The following is a 22,595-nucleotide window of genomic DNA, read 5'->3' as shown; positions in this document are numbered from 1 at the left end:
GCCTCATTTTGCTGTAGATTTTCTGAATACGCCAATCTCCCCAACTTTAAGATCATGTACACATACCGTTTTGCATCTGTAAGTCGCGGAAGACCAAATGAAATGCCCACCCTTCTGGTGCTTTGTAGCATTCTAGCTTAAAAGCTTCAAGATAATTTGTTAGCTGTGACCTGGGGTAAATAATCCTACCAAAATGTTTCCTTCTAAGCACTTGAAGCTAGAGTAGCAGTGTCTTTAGACATCTCGGTTGCCAGCTCCTGTGTAAGATCTTCAAGGGGTTTCTGGTAAAGGTTCCCTGGCAACAAGCAAACAAAGTTAACAATATTTGAAAGCACAGGATATTGTGAACAGACTAGAAGAGTCCTATAAGAGGAACATGCCTAGTTTGCTGCAGCAAAATGTCTTCTCCGTTCCAGGAGAGAGGCAACATGCATCAAGTGTAATAAGGTTACCTAATTTTATTATTACAGGTGAGTCGAGACACAATTCAACTGTAATAGGAAAATTATATTATAAGCAGTTTTTTTTACAGGAATTGCCTTAATAATGTATTACAAAGCTCTCATCCTACTCTCCATGTCAAATCCTCTTAGAGGTGATATGCATAGACTCACAGATCTAGCTGCTTCACTGGTATTCTTGACCGCAGTAACTCCTTTGAGCTACTCTTGACTGCAATCAAAGCATCCACATGAAGGTTTCTGGGAAGGATTGCACTCTTACGCTTCTTTAACCCCTTCCATGCTGATGATGGCCCCCGGCCGTCATGCATCACGGTGGGCCGGCTGGGGGCCATCATGAACCCGCCCACTCAATAAAAGTGCCGCACAGGCACAGAATCGGGGCAGTGCCCAAGGGGTTAACCCATACTGAATTGCTGATGAAGCAGAAAGATGCTTTTGGGGGAGTGGCAACGAGTTTTTTTGTTGGAGAGGAATCAGCCTGGTTTGTTCAAGGGAATAACTCATTTCTACCCTTGATACATGAGCCTCTGCCCATTAAGGCCTACCTACACTTTCAGAGTCCAATTTCCAAGGTCGGAAAATTATCCTCTAATTTTAAATCCATGGCGGCACGCTCTCTCTAACGCCAGGGGTTTTGGGTCCTTAGGTTCGTTAACACAAGCGCTCTCTTGACGCCTCAGCTCCACGTTTGTCTCAGACGTATACACCTGAATTGCTAATCTTGTACTTCTGTAGTATTAAAAGATTGCCTCTTTAAGGGAACATATGTGATCACATCAAATGCAAACCAACAGGGAATCCAAGCAGTTTGTGAGCTACAATACTTTACTTTAGAAGATATCAACACGGAATTTTAAAGTCTAACAGAAATGAATCTCTGACTTAATTATCCAAGTAAATTTATACCGTTTCAGTACCGAAGGGTGATCGTAATTAAAGTCAAGTTTGTGATCAAGGACATTTACTCAGTAGCAGTAAAATACTTTACTTATTTATTTATTTTATTTTGAAGGTTTTATATAGCGCGAACAAGATCTTTTCAGATATCAGAGCGCTTTACAAAAAACACAAAAACGGGGTAGGAAAAACAAGAGAGCGATTAACAAGCTTTTGAGCAAAGAATACTTATAGGTAATAGATGAGTAGCAAAATAGGGTAGATACATGAACTTAGCAAATTAAAATGCATAGCCCCCCCCAAACGTATCCCAAAACCTGTAGCACAGAAAAGGGAGAGACATAGGCCCTCATTAAGAGTTAAACAATCTGGGAGGTGTTGTAACTGCTATTACTACACATATTGGAATTAAGAGTTTACTGATAAATATCAACCAGTCAAAACTGCCAATGTTTATCTGGAGAAAATGTTGGTGTGGTGAGGATCAAAAACCATGTTATTCCCGTTCCAGCTCGTAGACCGGGCCGCAGACTTTCAAGTGAATGTATTGAAGACAGGGCAGAGTAAAAAAAACATTTTTTGTACAATATTGCTTGCTGTCTGTATTTAGCTATTGCTTATATGTCACATTTTGAAAAAAGTGTATATACAGTGGAAATAATATCTACAGCAATGAAGTTCCGTTGTGGAGAAGTAGGGCATAATATCTCTTTAATCCAATGGTTGGCTAAACGCCCTAGTCTTGACCTCACGTATACGGGAAACATCCATTACAATGCAGTCATTACAACGTACTACCTTTATAACACAACTGTTACAACGTGACTGCCTTTACATCGCATGCAATTACAACTCATGCCATTACCAACGCATGTCACTACAACACAAATCATTACAACATATATCATTACAACGTATACCATTACAACGCATGCCATTACAACGCATTATAAGGTAAGTAATGGAGATTTTTTTGTTTTAGGGTGGGTAAGGGTTTCGGGGTACATGGAACTAGTAATTTTTACCCCTACTCTATGCAACACTTTCCCTACTGTTGCACTCACTGGAATGGGAATAGAAATTTGTACCCCTACACTATCCAACACTTACCCTCCTGTGCTCTAAAAGTATTATGCTTTGTAATAGTATGCGTTGTAATGGAATGCGTTGTAATAGTAGTTTTATCAAATGCGTTGTAATGGTATGCGTTGTAAAATCATGCGATGTAAAAACTGTGTTGTAAAAGCATGCACTGTAATTGTTTGCATTGTAACGCCATATTTTCACATATACATACAAGACCTCGAGACCCTTTACAAGTCAGGTAAGCCACCCAAACGTGAAGAGTATGCTACCTAGACATCCTTACGGCAAACCTGCAGTCAACCCACTCTGTGGGAAACACGCCAAAGACGTAGGAGTCGAAGGGGATGTGTGTGATTGGTCGGTTCTTTCTAATAGGAAGAAATCATGTGGAGTGAACAGATTATTTTAAACAATCAGAGGTTCTCTGTGAGAACCTATGAGGATGAAGTATTAATATAATTTAGGAGTTTGGACAGCTTTGGCAGCAGAGTCACTTTGTAGCTAATTCTGAAAGTTAAGGTAGCAAACCCACTGGAATCATGCAACAGGAAAGGACCAAATTATACAGCAGTGCTTACTAAATTATGTGCCAAGAAAAAAACAAATATTCCACGTACTGCAACATAATTTGTGATAGAATTACTTGATTATTTTGTCATTTCTGCACTATCTGGGTATATTTTTCACCTCATTAGTACCAATCCAATTTAACTCCCAAATACAGCAATAAGCAACTGAAGAGACCAGTCAACCTTTGCAAGAGGCCTTCCAATGTACTGCAATACACATTACTTCGTTTTTAGGTCGAACGTTCGAGACCTCTTGTATATACCTCAGTATATACTTATTTGTGTATGTACTTGGTGGGCTCTGGAGATCAGCCCTAGGACTTGTCTGCTTCCGCTTAGGGACTTTTTTTCTGTTCAACCGTCTCAATTTAACTGTCTTGATTGAAATCGACCACTAGAGTTCAGTAAAATACCAGAATTGCTTTCTGCTGAGGGACTTTCGTTTTTGTATTTTTCTGGCAACTGCCTCTATTTACCTTTCTTGATACAAAACGACCAGCAGAGGTCAGTAAAATATCAGAATCACTTTAGCATTCTCTAGATTCCAGTCCATAGACAATATTTTTTTCAAATCTTATATGTTCAGTGATATGACCACTGAAGGCCCTGATTTTATATTAAAAACAGAGCTTTGGGCTATACCATTTCCAGCTGAAAGGCAATATTTCTCTACATGTGTTCCCATACCTGGCATGTCACGCAGTTTGGTGCTTACTTTCCCTCCATGTTAAAGAACAGTAAATGTTTCAGCACCCAGGCTAAAGTCCTGCATAGCTAAAAACATATAAGGTCCCAAAAGCGAGACAGATTGCATTGCAAATGCTTGTTAGTATCTTTTAATCTGTTGAGCTAGAAACAATTTTTTTTCTTAAAATATGCAAATTATACAGCAAATGATTGTTTATGTGGGAAACACGGCAAATCCATAAATATGCGGTAAGCACAGTGGCTGCAGTAATTCTACTGGCCCTCATAATCATGCAAAAGCTGATCATTTAATCAAAGCAGCCACATGGTGTAAAGGCCTTAGGCCTAAACCAATATTTCCACAAGTCGGTACTGAGTCGTATAGAGGAAACTGGTGGTGTGGAAACGACTGGCTTTTAAAGTGAAAACAAATTGCACAGCTCTCTCAACTAACGTTCTACGCAGTATCTGAATTCATACGTTTTCTGACTTGGCATAAATGTAAAACGATTTAGGATTTAGACAGGAATTCTCACAAATCTGCTTGTGCTGATAACTTATGTTTACAAGTCGTGCTGTGCATCATAGATCATACATTGAATAAGCATGGGGACAGTGCTTAATTTGTAAAAAATGAAGTGCAGGTGCTCAAATGTTTGCCAGAGGCCACACCTACTTTTCTCTGGCTCCGCCCACTTCATCCACTGGCTCCACCCACTTACTATATTGGCTCCACCCACATTTTCACTGGTCTGGCCACCACCAGTAAATTAATGATAATTAAAAAAAACACGTAATCCTGCGCCTGCGGCCCCCGCCGCCCCCAGGCCCTGCCAGCCCTGCCTCGCCTCGCCTCACCTCACTCACCTGCCGCCTCAGCTGCCTGCCTTATTTCAAATTCGGCCGGCGCCGGCCTACCCCCAGGGCCAGGCCCCACCGCCCCAGGCCATCTTGTCCCTGCCTCCAGGGCAGCGCCAGCGCTGCTGTAGCAGTGGTAGGTAGAGTCGGTCGGTCGGGTCGACCAATCACAGTGTTAAAAAACCCGACTCACTGGTCTGGCCACCACCAGTAAATTAATCACGCTCACTTCACGCCACGGACCACGGTTCAATAGGCTGGAGCATGTGATTTTTAACAATCGAGAACAACACTCCTCACAAAGTGTACAACATCACACCTGAATAAAGCTGTTTGTGGCTGCATCCCAAAGCATGTTTGATGAGAGAGTGAAAATTGGAGCATCCATGGGCTTTCTACCAGCTGTTGTCTGACAATTCCAATTCCTGACAGGTAGCAAGCTGTGCCGTTGGATGAAGGGAATCTTAAACAGTTCAGATGTGCTCTCGGGAGGCCGCCTGCTTACCCTAATCACTTTGAAGAATCAACGGTATGCCTTGCAAGATACATAAACTCACCACACATGTCTCGCTATTTGTTTATGGACTTTAAGAATGCTGGTCTATAAAGACAAACGGATCGAAATATCAATGCGGGTATAATGTATAATTTTGCATATAAGCGTTGAGACTAACAATATACACCAATGAAAATATGCATAATTATTTGTACTTTGTGTTACTCAAGAGTATTCAAATCTGCATTTACTCACGAAACAATTAAAGTATATTTATTTCTAGCTTACAAAAGAGCATAACGAGGAAGGAAAACTAAAATCTAATTTACATTAGCGATAAGTTTTGAAGCTGGCAGTGTTAATCATAAACATTCCATATTTTTCATCGACCAAATTTCAGCATGTGGGAAAAATAATCCTGTATTTTGGCTCCATAAGAATCAGTGTTGGCAAGATTCAGTACGTAATTTCCTAGCTGGTGTCTTCTTTCAGTCAGCATGAATGTAGCTTCTCTAGTGCCATTTTTTTAAATTCGAGCCATTAGTATAATCTATAATAAGGGCGTCAGAGCACGAGTGCCTCCGCTCTCATGTTATCCCTCGTTTATGCTCTACCTGCATTATTTTTGTCTTATTTAATTTTGTTAAAAGACACATTAAGTTTATGAAACTCTCCAACAGTGAAATGCTGCGTTCCTCTGGGCTAGCTCTGAGATTTCTAGAGACATACACATTTTCGCAAAGATATGAGGATTTAAATAAGCAATCTCACCCCACTGCCAGGCCTCTGGCCCTGCCCTGCACCCAGGTCGCCCTCACCTGCTGAGCAGTGACTGTGAGCACTCGCAGGGGTTATATCCAGGCTGTTTGTGTTGGCAGTGGCAGGGGTTTCTACAGGGGGCAGGGGTTACATCCATGCAGTTTGTGCAGACAGTAGCATTAGGGTCAATGGGGAGTGGGGATTACATCCATGCAGTTTGTGTTGGTAGGAGCAGGGATTTCTAGAGGGGGTTACATCCATGCAGTTTGTTTTGGTAGCGACAGGGGTTCCTACGGGGGAGAGGGGGAAAGGAGTTACATCCATGCAGTTTGTGCAGGCAGTAGCATGAGTTTAAATAGGGGAATGGGGATTGCATCCATGCAGTTTGTGTTGGTAGTAGCAGGGGTTTCTAGGGGGGTGTTGGCTGTGGGATGCCGCCGCTGGTCGACTCACGGCTCCTACGAGGGGGGGGGGTGGGGGCATCAGTGGCTTATCTGAGGCAGCAGGTCTCAGCGCTCCTAATTACATTGCCTTTTTAATCAATGCCCGAAGCGGTTCCAGACACTAGGTCATAGCAAGGGGGTGGGGGAGGAGTGGGGGTGGAGGAGCAGGTGGGGGTGGGGGGGGGAGGCCAGGGGTGCCTTCTATGCCAGTCTGTACCGGGTGTCATGCACCACGAGGGCTACCTGTGCTGCCACAGAGATATACCCGTCACGCACACCCCTGCAGTGTTTTTCTTGGTAATATCGCACTAGCAGCTTATTTATTGAAGGCATTGCAGCATTTGTATGGCGCTTTCTTACCACTAAAGAGGCTCCGCAGTCGCCGGCCGCTCCCAACTCCGAGTCGAGTCTCAGTCCCCGACTCCCCCACCAGCAACTTTGGAGTTTGGGCGGGCGAGGGAAGAGGTGCGGAGTGCGGACGTGCGGTTATGCAGGGGCGGGCAGCAGAGAAAATGCGCGTGCAATGCATTTGCATGCAATCTGCGCACGCGTCACTTCCTCTGGCGCGCACAGCCCCAACCCCCGCAGCAAAGCCCTGCCCAGTGCCTGCCCCTGGCCCCTGCAAGGCTGTAACAAAAGTTACAATTTACAACGGCAAGTCCCGGACTCTCCCGCCCAGGCGGCGCCCACTGGGGCCCTGATCCGCGCCGCGCCTGGGGAAGTGGAATTAATTTGTTCTTCTGAATCTTACTTCTTTTCTTTAAGTAACTCAGTGCCACTGCCTGACAGTAATACACAGCAGCGCCACACTCTGTGCCTGCCAGAGAGTCATCACCACGCACCAGTCAGTGCGCACGCAGACAGAGACAGCCACGAGTCTAAAAAATGAAAATGAGGCAGAGAACAGGTGCACTTTAATGCCGAGTGATAGACCCGGCCCCCATAATTAAGTGCCGGTGCTGAGCACCGGCAAGCTCCGGCTCAAATTAAGCCCTGCATGGGGACCTTATCCACACGGAGAAGATAAACGCGTGGGTGTTAGAGGGGAGTCATCCCACGTTGAATGATCTTATTGTTTTAAAATATTTATGTAAAACGACAATTTATTTGATTCTAGCTTCTCCATCCCTTTCAACCCTCAGGATTCTCCTTGAGCAATTTACAACTACGATCACAATGTAGATGTTACCTTTATTTGCCTTTTCATTTAACATATGATTAAACTGAGAAAATGTCATACTGCTCTTCAAAAATAATACATTTGATGAATGCAATAAAAAAAGTGCTGTATTTTGTACCAAACGTAAGAGACCCCTCTGGGTAAACGGTATGTTTACGGCAGACTGGCAGGCCAATGGCCGCAATGTCAACAATGTCCTCCTGCATCCCTGCTCCTCCACCCATCAGTGCTTGGCGCCCACTGCACCATCACAGGTAAGACTCACCATGTGCATTATCAGGATCCAGGCGTTCTGCAGGACATCAGCGGAGACCACCTGAGGCGACACAGAGGAACACCGTGAGATACAAGCCAGAGCTGGAGACCTCCAATCACATCTGACCCAGACCCCCACCCTAGAGGTGATCCTGCACAGAGGCCAAAGAAGAAATAGACGTAAAGCTGGAATATTTAGACCCTCAATTACAAGTTGTAGTATTTCACCACGAAATTTAACTTCAAGGTGGGTCTCACTTTGGGCTATTGCATGTCATTGGACTCAATAATGTGAGGTCTGAAGACAGCGGAAGGGTTTAACCAGTGAGGAAATGCATCCAGTGAAACTGCTACAGAGACAGGGGCTGGAGGTAGGAAGACAGCCCAGCACCTGTCCAACCTGTGCAGCATCATGGGAGAGCAGACAGTGCTCCCCCTGTCCAACCGACCCCATCGGCCCTCTCCCTGACGTCTACCTGGTCCTCATTGAGAGTGGCTAGGAAAATGGGCTGCTATTTCCTCATCAGTAACTGGGGATGGGGAAAATTTAGCCTATTACAATTTAGGCCCTGAAGAATTTGCCAGTATGTAATGTGCATTCATCTGTCACCTGTATTTTAGTGAGAGATGCAGAGGACAGAGTCACAGATTCCAGCTTGTATCTCTGCACCAAAATAATGGGATTACAATTTATATTCGCCTGGAACAGAAATACCAGGTCAAATGATGCTGTTTTTCCACATTCCAAGAAACAAAATTGGCCCAAATCCGCATCCATTTCCCACCTGCTTGGGAAAGGTGGTGAATGGATGCGGGGCCTATTTGTAGGGTTGAGATGTGGAAGATAGGCGGCGGGGAGAGCAGAGTAGGTGATGGAAGAGTTTAGCAGAGTTTCTCCCCCTGTTGTGCATGAGGAGGGCAGATGCAACTGCTGCCCGGCTGCCACCATAGCTCTGCGCTAGGCTCCAGTGTCTCAGGGCCTGGCATTACCTGCTCCAGTTTTTACACAGCTGGTATTTCCAGTCCCGGATACACCAAACATGTTCAAATACCCTGGATTTGAATCCTTCCCAGGATACTGCTCCGGGACACTTCTAATGAAGGCCTTAGACTTAATCACTCAAGAATAAGCACACTACGAAACCGCCCCCATCCCCGTACCTTGAGGAATTGCGCTTGACCAACCCTGATGAATTGATTGAATAAGGTAAAGGATTGCTTTGGTTTACAGACAGATTTCTCTATCCCTTCAGAGAGAGGCCAAAGAATGAATGGTTTACAAACCAAGGGCCAGATTTACTATGGGATTTTGGTGTGGCAAATCCTGATATTCACAAAATTACAGTTTGCGACTACAAAATCGTTTTTTTCTTATTTACTAAACGCCTTTTATGAGCGGGTAAAGGTTTACCAAGTCATAAAAAGGGTTTAGAAATGGTTACCAGTTAACAATTTGGAAATGATTTGTTTTGAGCTTCCTTCCTCACTGTGAATATTGACTATATGTATCAATGATTGTGACCGTAATTCTGGTTGAAAACACTGAACAGTTACTGACACTCAATTGGGTGTGTAACCGAAGGGTAAGGAGTCCGTTTTGGCCCCTTACTTTATTGGGAGGCAGAGAAGGCAGTGATCCAGAGGACAACTGGCAACTTTTGCTGAAGGCTTTCACAACTGATTTTTTTTTTAAACAGCCCCTTTTCCATTAAGAAAAGTGGACTGCATTAAACACAAGGTTCTCAAAATGTAATCAAAATAATGGATGACTGCAGGCCCCCATCACTGTGATTGTAGCTAACCATATAGGGCCTCAAACTGTGACTAGCCTAAACAATATTCAGTAGGTAGGCCATTCTATGACTCCCTACGATTTCTTTTTCCGCGAGCCAAACTATTATTACACTGTCAGTTTGCAAAATTAGATACTGGTCGCAATTTATGACCACCTTTTGAGACCAGTATCTTGGTACATCTGGTCCAATGTCCCCTATGACCTTCAATGCGATTTTCATTGAGAGGCCAGGTATTGAAAGGGGTAGCATGGTGAATAAAATTCCTTTCACTCCTAATGATTATCCTTTTTACTCTTTATGCCATCCCTCTATCAGCAGATCTGCAATGGAAATAGAAACTCCAGCTCCCTTACACAGTTGCTCTTTCCAGCTCTTATACATGTTGGGATCCGACACCTCTTCCAGAGACTCCCCTCTAGCTACTCACTGTCCCCAGTGACAAGTGCCCAAACCATCCAATTCTCACACTCACTGTATAGCCAGCCCGGGCACTGAGGTGTTCGGCTGCCACGAGGAGGGCATTAAGCGTGGCCCCGCCGCTGCCCAGATGGGCCTTTGGGTCATCAACGGTGAGCAGGAGGGTCCCTGCAGCGATGGTTCCTCGCTTCTGGCGCACTTCCAGCTCTGTGGAAAGAAACAAAGCAGCTCTAAAGAAGAAGTGACTACACTTAGAAGTGCTTCTGTCTGCACTGGTCCTTTACAGCAAAGAAACATATAACACAACAACAGCACCACCCTACAGCGTACTGAGAAGAGACGGGAACACAGAGAATTGAAGGGCGTAGGTTCCTGAGATGCTTGATCTGGGCTTAGGGCTCATACTCCCACGTTTAAACGACAACCAGCCTTCACTTCGAGCTATTGTGTACCATGTGAGTCCTTATCACAAAGTATGAATAAAATGGAGTGCATTCCTGAGTAAGTAACATATCTTCTTGCCACAGGGTAAATCCAAAGCTGAAAATTTGGTTTAATTCTTGGTTGGCTAACCCCACCTATGTGGTTAGGCTGAAATGTGCATCAACTGTAGTGGCTGATCAGTCTGCAAAATCAATCACCTCTTCACTTTTGCTTAGAAAGAATGAATGAATGAATAATTTGAAAAGCACAGAAATACCCTGAGATGTCTAGGCGCTACCTGAAAGCAGATGCGTCTGGGTACAGAGGAGATAATGTTTTATGCACGTAAAAGCCAGGTTTTTAGTCTTTTCCTAAAAATCAGCAAGTTAGTCTCCTTCTTGAGAGAGGTAAGCAGCGAGTTCCATAATTTAGCTGTGGATGTAATGAAGCTCTTGCCGCCTCATTTGGTCTTTTTTACTCTGATGATCTTAATGACCTGGACGGGATATAACGTTTAAGGTGATTGGCTAATTGGATGGGGCCGATTTCATTGAGGGATTTAAAAGCAATGCAGAGGGATTTGAATTGAATGCGCTTTGCTACCGGGAGCCAGTGAAGTTGGAAGAGAGCGGCGGTTACCAACTCTGTTTAAGGAATGCCTAGGAGAACCCAGGCTGCCATGTTTTGTGCGGTCTGTCATTTTTGGATGCTGCGTTTAGTTGCGCTAGTAAGTAGGGCGATATCAGGACAGATATCACTGTTTTCCTTAATTCTAGCGGGACAGAAGGTAATACCTTCCTCAGGATTTTTAGGATAAAGAAGCAGCTTGATGTAGTGGAGTTAATCTGAGCTTCAAAGGAAAATTTAGTGTCCATAATAACTCCCAGATTTTTCGCTCTAGAAACAGGCATGGTAAGGAACCAAGCTGGTCTGGCCACCAGTTTCTAGTCCAGAAATTAGAGTTGCTGCCTTGAGTTTCAGACAATTGTCTGACATCCAGTTTCCAATATGGCTCATACATTCATGAAAGCTGCTTGCCGAGGGGCTAAATTATCCACTTATGGAGACAACTATTTGTGTGTCATCTGCATACGATACCAGGGAAAAACTGTAGCTTTTTAGAAGTCTGGCCAGCGGGGTGACGTAAAGGTTCAAAAGAGTGGGACTCAGGGAAATGTCCTGAGGTACCCCACACAGCAGGGAAAAAGAGGGGGACACATAGTCATCTAGAACGACCAACTGTGATCGCTACAACAGGAAAGCATCTAACAGGGAGCACTCTTTATCCCTGATTCCTATGGTGGCCATTACTGTCCAACAGCAGCCTGTGATTGACAGTGTCAAATGCTGCTGATAGATCTAACAGGATCAGGGCGGCGCTCCCCCTGCTATCCAGTGTTCGTCTGAGCTCCTCAGTGGCCGTGATTAGGGCAAGTTCTGTGCTGTAATGTGCAGGAAAACCGAACTGTGTGGAATCCAAACTTTCATTTTGCTTGATGAAGGCAGACGATTCTAGATTAATGGCCTTTTACACCAATTTAGAAGGAAAAGGGAGTCTGGAAATAGGCCTGTAATTAAGTGGGTCTTTGGTATCTAAAGAAGCTTTCACTGCTTCTACCTCTGGTTTTAACTAAGGGTGGGTGGAGTTGGCGGAGTGACCTAAAAACTCTGTTGAATTCTGTGGAGCTCCACTCTGCTCTACGCAGCAGCAGAGTCCAGATCTGGCTGGGCAGCGTACTGCACGTTTGTCATGGAGGGTTCCTGACCCCCAGACTGCCACCTGCTTTCACCGGCTTACCTTAGTCGTGGCAGTGATCACAGTGTTTCTTCTCCAGTTCTGGGCTGTAACTAATGAAACCGCTTTGCTGCAGAACTTGTGAGGACTGCGCATGCGCACGCATGGAGAGTGGTGACCTTACCCTGGTCTCCACTCTCCATGCGCGCGCATGCACAGTCTCGTGAGTTTTGCAGCAAAGGGGTTTCATTAGTTACAGCCCAGGACAAAAATCCTGCTCCACCGAGGACGAGGAGTCAGCCCGGGCATGGAGAGTGCCACGCCGAGATCCAAGTATGGACTCTGGCAGGAGCAGGGCCTGGTTGCTTGCTTTAAGGGTGGGCGGCAGGGGCAAACTGCACCACGTGGTGGAATCAGAGTTTTTTTGCCGAAATCAACTTGGCAACCTACGCTGGCGGAGCGGAGTTCACCACCCATCCTTAGTTTTAACTTCGAAGCAGATGACTGATGGTGAAACTGTGGTGTAATTAGAAAGGGACCTCTATCTTGTTAAAGGGTCAGTATTAGTCCGAGCAGTGCTTCTCATGCAGAGCTTGGGGCAACCATTATTTTGCTACTGGGCGGAAGGGGCTGAACTGATCATTGCAAAGGGTTGTGCCAAATCCAAAGGAAGAAGCTAGGACCATGAGCTCACTCTGGGTTTGACTTTTGGGAGTAGCAAATTTGAGCAGTCAAGCCTTACCCTTCATGGCTGTTTGTAAGGTAAACAATATTAGTTAGCACATAAATATCTCACAATAACTCAATTGTCTACACAGTGTTATGTAATTGTCTACACAGTGTTATGTCTCTTTGAAACAAGTACGAGCAAAGCCAATGGTACTCGCCTTTGGGACCTTTTGGCTTTGTCAATGCCTTTGAGCCATGCTGTACAGCATCAGCAATAAAACTCTATTATGGATTCATGCAAAATGACGCAGAGCCCTCTTTTTTAATTTACAGATATGAGATAGATCAGTAGATAGATCAGTAAATAACCTGAAAAATAAATAACTAAATACTTCCACATGCAGGGAGTATTTTCCTTGGGCGTGGGGGATATTATTTGGTTTTTTCTGTCCCTCATCAAACAGACAGAAAAAAAGACAAAACTCCGTAAATTGGAGCACTTTAGCACTTTTTGCCCTAAGCGGGATGGGTATGCCCAGACATGGGTCCCTTGCTTGCTGTGCCACTAGATTCAAGCTAGCCTGACAGATGAGATGTGATACCCCGAAACCGATCCCAGGATGCTCGTCCTATCCTAGGATGCTCGTTTACGCTCCAGGGAGGGCCTGTCTTGGCAGTTCGAGCTGGACTGTTCCCATGAGGAGCAGGGCGAAGACTGATTTGCATATGGCTCGGACCAAACTGGGGTGGCGTGATGAGCAAAACAACAGTGGATTTAACCTAGATCTCTTGACTGTGGGTGAATGTTTGATTCTTTCAGCATTCCATCCATCATTTGTTACTGTAGTACTAAAATGATAAAGCACTCTACAATCTTTTTAAAAAAAAAAATATTTTTATTAAAAAACAACATACAAACACACAGTAAACAGATGCAATATGGTGCTATAATCAACGTTCACAGATGGTCATGATAAGGTAATACATTCAAAATAGAAAATTGTCACAAGGTCAGTGGTGGAATCAGCTTTTTCGTAGTTTTCTTTGTATTCACACAACAAACATCTATGTTAGCAAACAGTGCTGAGGGGGAATCGGCAAAAGGGGTACAGAGGAAGCCCCTACTTTCATTCCATGGGCCCAAATTCTCATCTATTTATGTGGGCAAATCCTACTTTCATAAATTACTCTCTCTGCCTGCATACACCAATCCATATCGGACTCCCAATCAGTGTGTCGTAGTTGAACTCATCCCTTCCATGTTCTCGCTATATTACGTTTTGCAACCATACAGCCCAAAGAAACCCACAGTCTCTCTGTTCGGGACAGGTCCGTGGCCTCCCAAATATTTAAAAGACAGAGTCGAGGGGATATATCAATAGACACCTTACTTATCCGGAACATATCTGATATAATCTCCCAGTACCCCCAAAGGATCGGGCACTCCCATCTCTGATGTATATAGGTACCAATGGGGGCGCATCCCCGAGGGCAAGTTGGGGATTCTAAGAGCCCTATCTTGACCAACGACGAACTAGTATAATAGACTCGGTGACGTAATTTAAGTTGAATAAGTTTAAAGCGGGAGCGGATTGCCACCTCACGAGGGGGGGCGAGGGCCTCCTACCAGTCATCGTCGTCTATATCCCCTATGTCGTTCGCCCATTTTAAGCGAGTTCTCTCCTGGGTATCTGGCGTTTTATTCAATATTTTACGATAGGTTTAATGAGAAGGCCTTCTCTTGGAGATAATCGTCTAAAAGTCTGTCCTCTAGGGGTGTGGAGACTGGCAAATCTGTCGCCTTAGTGATAGGTCTGCGAAGAGAAGCATTCTACAATCTTAAAGGCAGTGTACATATAAGGAATCTCAACAGGCGGTACCACAGCTCTCGTGTATCCAGGACCTAGTTTATGCACCTCTTATTCTCAGTGAGAATTGGAGGAGCAGTACTGACAGACAATAGGATTTTCACCCAGACAGCCAGTAGGCCATCTCTCACCTGGTTGCAGAAATAAAGGTATGAATCCCACAACTGAAATTAACTTGCTGCTCATCATTAGCCAGGTCATGGCCTAGCCTTGGAGACAGCAGTCACTCAAAATGAAACAGGCAACGTTTTTGGTGTACCTGTGTCATCCAACAGTGTCTAGCAAATTGTTGGTTAGCAACATCCAAAATCATGCAGAACACCTGTCAAGGGCTTGTGACGCAAGTCCCCTGCACAGGAAAACCCATAGTCCATGAGAGCTATGCTAGGGTTTTCAGTCCTACAGTGTGTATATCCCGGAGAGATATTGTCAGTAACAAGCGGGATCTAATAATCGCCCCTCTTTATAGATGGAAACGCCAATGACCCATGCCCATGGCTCTGGGACTCTCCCACATGATGCATGGCATTTGAAACTCTGCAGAGGAATGATGCCCTCATTCAGTGAGATGCATGTATAGATCTGGAGGTACATTGTCTGTCTTTAGTGTCTTGCCTAGTTTATGATTGCTGGGGTCTCAGGACCTCATCTAACGTGCAATATTTATCTAATCTTAGAAGCTCAAACCATAATTCTGACTGAACTTATTCACCCATATGTTGTAATCTATGAGCTACTTCTACAATCATCAAACCAATGGCTACCACTGATTTACAGGGTCAAAGTCCAGCCTCACACGTCCAGGTTCATTCTTGAAAGTCCAACTTTAGCCTTGTTCTTCCAGGGCATAAAAATGCTGCTCATGATATGGCAAGGATGGCCATACTATGCCAGGAATGGATTGTACATGCCATTGAATATCATAATATGCAGTGCCATTGAGGAGTGACCATTATAACCCAAGCCATGGTATAATTTGCAAGTTATGCCATCATTAGGCCAGTCCTGACTACGCCTGGGCAGTGAACTCCGCTACGTTCGCGGAGCTTGCAGAGTTTTTCGAAGTCCCAAAAACTCCGCTCTGAGTTTTTTCCTTGCTCTCGCTCGGCAACAGTAAGTTGGCGAGCGAGAAAAATCCAACCCTAGACCACTTCCCTGTGAGATTTCTCAACGCGGGCGGTTGCGGATGGTCGCTACCCCTTGTGCTGTGAAACCTTTTGTTCGCGTTGAGGAAGCTGACACTCAAATAAAACTTCTACTCGAGTAGAACTGCTACTCGAGCGGCAGAAAGAAGCAATGCCCTCTTGCCCTGTGCAAGATGCCGTTTGCACTGATTTTACAGCACGAGACAAACACCCAGCACTAATAATCAGTGAGAACGGACCGAGGTAACCCACTCCACTGCTCGTTGAATTCCGCATAGCTTGGCGGACTTTTTTGTCACTTTGCGGAACTCCGTGAACTCCGCCCAGGCTTAGTCCTGCCATCCTAAGCGTATCAATGTCAGAATATGGTCAGTAAAGCCAGGGACAGCCATCGCATGAAAGGGTTAGCAATCATTAGTCAGTCAGTCAAAGAACTTTATTTCGGCTGTACAGCCATAAAAGCACATACAATGATACGATTACATATAATACAAAAGATAAATACATAAGATAATAAAAAATATCGTCATGAAGCCGAGGGTAGTAATACAAATGCAAATTTCACATTATTTTATGACTCAGCATCGACTGGTCTCCCTCTTATTGACAAACTAATATATCTTTGACTGATAATCCATAAGCATAATTTTAAAAGACATAAAAAACAATTAAGATATGAGCATTAAAAAGAGGAATAAGTAGATAGAGCAGCCCAAAAGGGTAAAATTTCAAAACAGTATTTCTGGTTGAAAGATTGTGCAAACATGGCTTAGCAGCATAATTAATGGGTGTGCACGATTAAGTATTTTCCAAGTTCTTTTTCTTTAGAATGTCTCTGCGGATGCACCTTATCGCAAATAGGAACCTGGAGATAGCAAATACAAATAATGGAAGTGTTTCATATTTAAGCAACCTATAGGCCTCGGTGTAGTGCCTAATCCCTAGATTTCTACAAAGCTGGAGCACCCACTTGGACCTTGCCCTTCTCTAGGCGGGGCAAAAAAGAAGGACATGGAGTTCTGTTTCTTTGACAAAATCACACCCTGGGCAATCTAGTTTTATTACTCCCTTCCATTTGTTTGTGAATGCTCGGAGCGGGAGCACCCCATGTCTAAATTGGAGGAACAGTTTCTTTGCCAATAATGGTTGTATACTATCCAGAGCCGGCTCTATCTTATATTGCTGTTTGACATCCAGAAACCTGGAGGTCAGACTACTTGAATTGATCCTCTAGAATAGTTGGGCAAACTTATGTTCTCTATAGGCAAGAAATAGGATCTTTTTGGGGATGGAGGGACAGATCTCTTCTGGTGTTGCCCACATGTTTGCCCTCCCCAACGCTTGGCATGTATTCCTAATGTGCAACAACCATGGTATATTCCCTGCACCCAGAATAGTCATGACCTCCTTCAGTTCCTCCCTGTAATTGGCTAGCTCAGGTGTGCTCCAGAGACGGCACCAGAATAGGAGTGGTCGAGAGGCAATTATATCAGGAATGGGGCCAATCCCCAAGTCCATCCTTAGTGGTGTTAAAGGAGTGCTCATGGGGAGGCCCAACAGTTGCCTGAGGAAGATGTTCTCTGTCACGGATAACGAGTTAGATGGACAATGACCCCAGAGTTCTGCTCCATATAGTGAAGCTCCCATTGCCTGTATTTTGTATATTTCTGCTGGGGGGCCTATCACTTTCTGTGTGCAGTTTTTACATACTTTTATAATGCCCCCTGTGGACTGTGTCAATTTTAGATTGGCTGTATTTCCAATCCATCTAATCATTAAGTGTAAGGCCCAAGTAATCGAAAATGAACACTCTCTCTAAGTCCCTGCCTTCTATTTGGGGGTGTGGGCAATTGGTAGTGTTGGCATGGAAGACCATGTATTTTGTTTTATGGAGATTTATCTCCAAATCCCTCTTCCTGCAAAAGGCACAAAACTCCTCCACTACCCGCTGCATGCCCATGGGAGACTTAGAGAGTAGCAGCGTATCATCCGCAAACATTAAAGCTGGGATTTTGCGGTTCGCTAACCTCGGTGAATCTCTGTCTTTCCCTGCAAGTAGAGTTTCAATTAGACCATTTAAAAAGAGGGAGAACAGGGTTGGGGCTAAGACGAATGCCTGTCTCACCCCTTTCTCTACAGGAAAGGGGGCTGTCAATTCGCCTTTTTTACTGTATCTTATTCTCGCATAGGTGTCCTGGTGCAAGCGTTTCAGCTGGTGGCACAGATAGGCTGGTACTCCCATGTCACGGAGTAGGCCCCATAGCTGATCACGCTGAACCATATCAAATGCGGATTTAAGATCCACAAACATGAGGTAGAGGCTGCCACCCTCTAAAACCACTGTTTTCCAATGGATCAGTTGCAATCTAAAGATCTAGTCGATGGTTGAGGTTTTGGTCCTAAAGCCAGCTTGTAAAGGTGTTAATACATTATTTTCTTCTATCCAAGATTGCAAACGACCAAGGAGGACACGGGCAAATATTTTTTAGGTGACGTCTATAAGGCTTATTGGGCAGTAGTTTGCTGGATTGAGCGGTGTGCCTTTTTTATAAATAGGAATAGTTTCTGCCCCTGCCCAGGTCGGGGGCATCGCCATACCTTGTAGGATGGCGTTGAATAGTGCCCATAAATAAGGTGTCCACACTGCTTGCTCATTTCGAAATAAATCACCTGGAATTCTATCTAGCCCAGGTGCCTTAGCTGGAAGCAAATTACCCAATGCCGCTGTAATCTCTTTCATTGTGCAGGGGGGCGTTAATATTCGGGGAATTCATATCTGCTAATACTTCCCTATCAACTTCAGCTCCATCCACAGACCTTGAGTATAACATTTTAAAATAGGATCTCCAGACTTCTTCCCCCAAGTTTGATCCAATAGCTGGATTGCCTTCAGGTTTCCCTGTTTTAACTAGGTTCCAGAAGCCTCGCTTGTCTCGATTATCTAAGGCTATTTTGATTGCTTCCCATTTATCTATCTCTCAGCTAGTTTTAGCTTCAGCTATGATTTTTTTGTATTGGGCCCTGGTTTTTTTGATACGTGAATTATAATTGTCTTTAATGCCCATTAATAGAACATGTTTAGCTTTCCTACATGTTTTGTTATACAAGGGATGCTTGGGTTTGGGGTCCAGTCTAGTCTTATCACTATTATAAAAAAAACTCTGCCAGTTTTGAAAACATATCCTGATGGTTTTTTCCTATTGCCAACAGATTCTAAACCGCAACTATTTTCGAACAATCTAAATGCTGTTTCTAAAAAGGGGTTAATTTGTTTGGACAATGTAGCCACTTTTTCCGTCGACTGTGCAAATGTTTCCCAACGTACTCTTCTGCTTCTTTCGATTGATACTAAGTTTGGGGTAGGGTGTGTGGGTGTGCTGTGATGGTCCTTGGGCACAGGGAGAGCTATTTCTAGGACCAGCGGATTGTGATCGCTTTCATGTCGGGATTAATCAAGAAATCTCCGATTTTGTGCCATAGTTTGACGTCCACCAAAATATAATCTATTATAGATGCCTGTCCCATCTTATTAAAAGTAAAATTTCCCGGGCTATCAGAGGGGAATCGACCATTGCATGCCCTTAGTGAGTGGCTGAATGTAACTGAGTTCATCTGTAAGACTAGTGGGGTCCAACCCCTTATGGGCTTGATGTTGGTTTCTGGGATTGACCAGACCGAATCTTCCTCACTTGTGATGGTTAATTAGTTAGACAATATCATGGTTTCCCATGCAATACCACCCAATGTCAAGTAAAGCAATCATGTGCTCAGTACAACCAACATATGCCATAATATGCACAGTAACGCAAGAGCGGGGCATACATCAAAAGAACAATAAATCAATCATTTGTAATGATCACTACATACCTGCAAGGGTCTCAAGGCGCTGGGGGGGAGGGGGGGCACTACTGATCGAACAGCCAGGTCTTGAGTATCCTCCTGAAGGTCAGCAGGTCTTGGGTCTGGCGTAGGCTCAGTGGGAGGGTGTTCCATGTCTTGGCGGCGAGGTGGGAGAACGATCTCCCACCTGTGGTTGTTCTTCGGATGCGCGGGACGGTGGCGAGTGAGAGGTCGGCGGAGCGGAGCTGGCGGTTGGGGATGTAGAAGGAGAGCCGTCTGTTGAGGTAGGCTGGGACGGTCTTGTGGAGTGCCTAGTGTGCGTGGGTGAGGAGCTTGAAGGATATCCTCTTGTTAACGGGAAGCCAGTGCAGGTTTCTCAGGTGGGGGGTGATGTGGCCGTGGCGTGGTACATCGAAGATCAGTCGTGCCGTGGCATTTTGGATGCGTTGTAGTCATTTGATGAGCTTGGACTGGGCTCCCGCGTAGAGGGCGCTTCCGTAGTCGAGTCTGCTGCTGACGAGGGACTGGGTGACTGTCTTTCTTGTATCTGTCGGGATCCATCTGTAGATCTTGCGGAGCATGCAGAGTATGTTGAAGCAGGAGGAGAAGACGGCGTTGACTTGATTGGTCATTGAGAGCGTTGAGTCGAGGATGATTCCCAGGTTGCGTGCGTGGTCGGTGGGCGTTGAGGCTGCCCCCAGTGCCGTTGGCCACAAGGAGTCATCCCAGGCTTAAGGGTTGGAGCCTTCATTCCTTCGTGGAGGTTGGCTTTGGAGGTGATGGGGTCCTTCGTGAGGGAGAGGATCAGCTGAGTGTCGTCGGCGTAGGAGATTATGTTGAGGTCGTGCTACGTGTGTGAGCGGGGCCATGTAAATGTTGAACAGCGTCGGGTTGAGGGAGGATGCCTGGGATACGCTGCAGTTGATCTCGGAGGCTTTGGTACGGAATGGGGGGAGGTGGACGCTCTGGGTTTTGCCGGAGAGGAAGGAGGTGGTCCAATCCAGAGCCTTGTCTCGGATCCCTGCGGAGTGGAGGCGTGCGCGTAGTGTGCGGTGGCAGATGGTGTTGAAGGCGGCAGAGAGGTCTAGGAGGATGAGTGCTGCGGACTTGCCGTTGTCCAGCAGGGTCCTAATGTCGTCGGTGGCAGCGATGAGGGCAGTCTCGGTGCTGTGGTTGCTGCAGAACCCTGACTGGGAAGGGTCCAGGATTCTGTTTTCTTCTAGGTATCGGGTTAGCTGCCTGTTGATGGTTTTCTCAATGACCTTGGCCGGGACGGGGAGCAGAGAGATGGGCCGGAAGTTCTTGAGGTCTCTTGGGTCTGCCTTAGGTTTTTTGAGTAGAGCGTTGATCTCGGAGTGTTTTCAGATCTCTGGGAAGGTCGCGGTCTCGAGGGAGAGATTGACGACGTTGCATAGGTGGGGTCCGATGGAGCTACTTGCTCTGTTGAAGACGTGGTGCGGGAATGGGTCTGAAGGAGAGCCGGAGTGGATTGTGCGCATGGTCTTGATGGTGTCATTGATGCTCACGCTGGCCCAGGCTAGCAGGGGGTCGTGGTCGATGGTGTACGGAGGGTATGTTGTGTTGCTGTCTGTTGGGGCTGTCTGGGTGTTGAAGCAGTCGTGGATGTCTGCTATCTTGCGGTGGAAGAAGGTGACGAGGGAGTTGCACAGGGCTTGCGACGGCGGGATGTCGTTGGTGTTGGAGCTGGGGTTGAAGACTTCCTTCACGATGTTGAAGAGCTCCTTGCTATTGCGTGCGTTGTTGTCGAGGCGGTCTTTGAAGGAGGTCTTCTTGGCCGCCCTGATGAGGTGATGGTGGTTGCGGATGGCGTCCTTGTGTGCTGCGTGGCTGTCCAGAGTTTGTTCACTGTGCCATTTCTTCTCTAGTTTCTGGCAGGCTTGCTTGGAGGCTAGCAGTTCTGGGGTGAACCAGCTGGCCCTCTTGCTGGTGTCTCTGGGGGGGTTTCTTCAGCGCGGCAAGGGTGTTGGCGCAGTCCTCGATCCAGCATCTGAGGCTGTGGGCAGCATTGTCAGTGTTGGAGGGTTCAGTGGGTGGGCTGAGAGCGAGGCTTGCGTGTTGTTGGTCTTCGGTGATTTTGCTCCAGCAGCGGCGGGGGATCTGTTGGGTGCGGTGGTGTGTGGTGGGTTTCTGGAAGGCAAAGTGAATGCAGCGGTGGTCGGTCCAGAGGAGTTCGGTGGTGTGGCTGACGGAGACGTGCGGGCTTGAGGAGAAGACGGGGTCGAGCGTGTGGCCGGCGGAGTGGTTGAGCGTTGTGACGAGTTGCTTCAGTCCGAGGTTGGCGAGGTTATCGATCAGGGTTGTGGAGTTGTTGTCGTTGTTGTTCTCAAGGTGAAAGTTCAGGTCTCCGAGGAGGATGTAGTCGGTGGAGGTCAGGGTGTGCGTGCGGATCAAGTCGGCTACGGAGTCGCTGTACTGGGGGCAGGGTCCGGCGGGTCGGTAGACGAGGGTGCCTCTGAGGGTGGAGTTAGGGTCTGTGTGGATCTGGAAATGCATGTGTTCGGCGGTGCTGAGCGCATCGTCGGTGCTAGTCGAGACGCTGATGCCGTTCTTGTGGACGATGGCGATTCCTCCTCCAACTCCGTTGGTGCGGTCTTTGCAGGTGATCTTGTAGCCGTCTGGGATGGCTATGGCGATGTCGGGTGCGGAAGAGTCGTTAAACCAGGTCTCTGTCAGGAAGGCGACGTCCGGGGATGTTGTGTCGAGCAGGTCCCAGAGCTCAACGGCATGCTTGCGTGCGGAGCGGGTGTTCAGTAGTATGCATCGGAGGTGGTGGGGGTCTTTCTTGTCGGGTGGTTCGTCGGCTCTGAGGCTGGTGTAGCTGCAGTTGCGGCAGGTGAAGGGGCCCTGTGTGCGTTTCGGGGCGGCCTTGAAGCAGGTGTGGCTCCGACCGGAGTTGAGAGCGTGCAGAGGGGGCCAGGGTTTCTGGCGCCGGGCGCGGTCCAGGTGCGGATGTGCGCAGACGGGCTTGCCTTAGGATTGCCTTTGGT

The 22,595-nt window shown here is 46.2% G+C and overlaps 1 protein-coding gene and 1 long non-coding RNA gene across 4 annotated transcripts in view; one reads left to right on the top strand and one right to left on the bottom strand.

Annotated features, from left to right (window-relative positions):
• The window catches only part of LOC144799953 (uncharacterized), a 924,253-nt gene that overhangs the window by 285,227 nt on the left and 616,431 nt on the right, over positions 1–22,595 (top strand). The window lies entirely within an intron of this gene.
• Positions 1–22,595, bottom strand: part of FCSK (fucose kinase) — a 1,128,763-nt gene that overhangs the window by 561,778 nt on the left and 544,390 nt on the right. For both annotated transcript variants that reach the window (XM_078671586.1, XM_078671587.1), the window contains exons 3-4: positions 9,963–10,114; positions 7,705–7,755 (exon numbers count right to left, since the gene is read on the bottom strand). In XM_078671586.1, the coding sequence (XP_078527712.1) occupies positions 7,705–7,755; positions 9,963–10,114 (203 nt within the window). The remainder of the gene's footprint in view (positions 1–7,704; positions 7,756–9,962; positions 10,115–22,595) is intronic.

This window comes from Lissotriton helveticus, chromosome 12 (genome assembly GCF_964261635.1).
Source record: "Lissotriton helveticus chromosome 12, aLisHel1.1, whole genome shotgun sequence".
NCBI classification, from domain to species: Eukaryota; Metazoa; Chordata; class Amphibia; order Caudata; family Salamandridae; genus Lissotriton; species Lissotriton helveticus.
The sequence above is the reverse complement of the archived record's forward strand: the minus strand, read 5'-3'. Positions and strand labels throughout refer to the sequence as shown.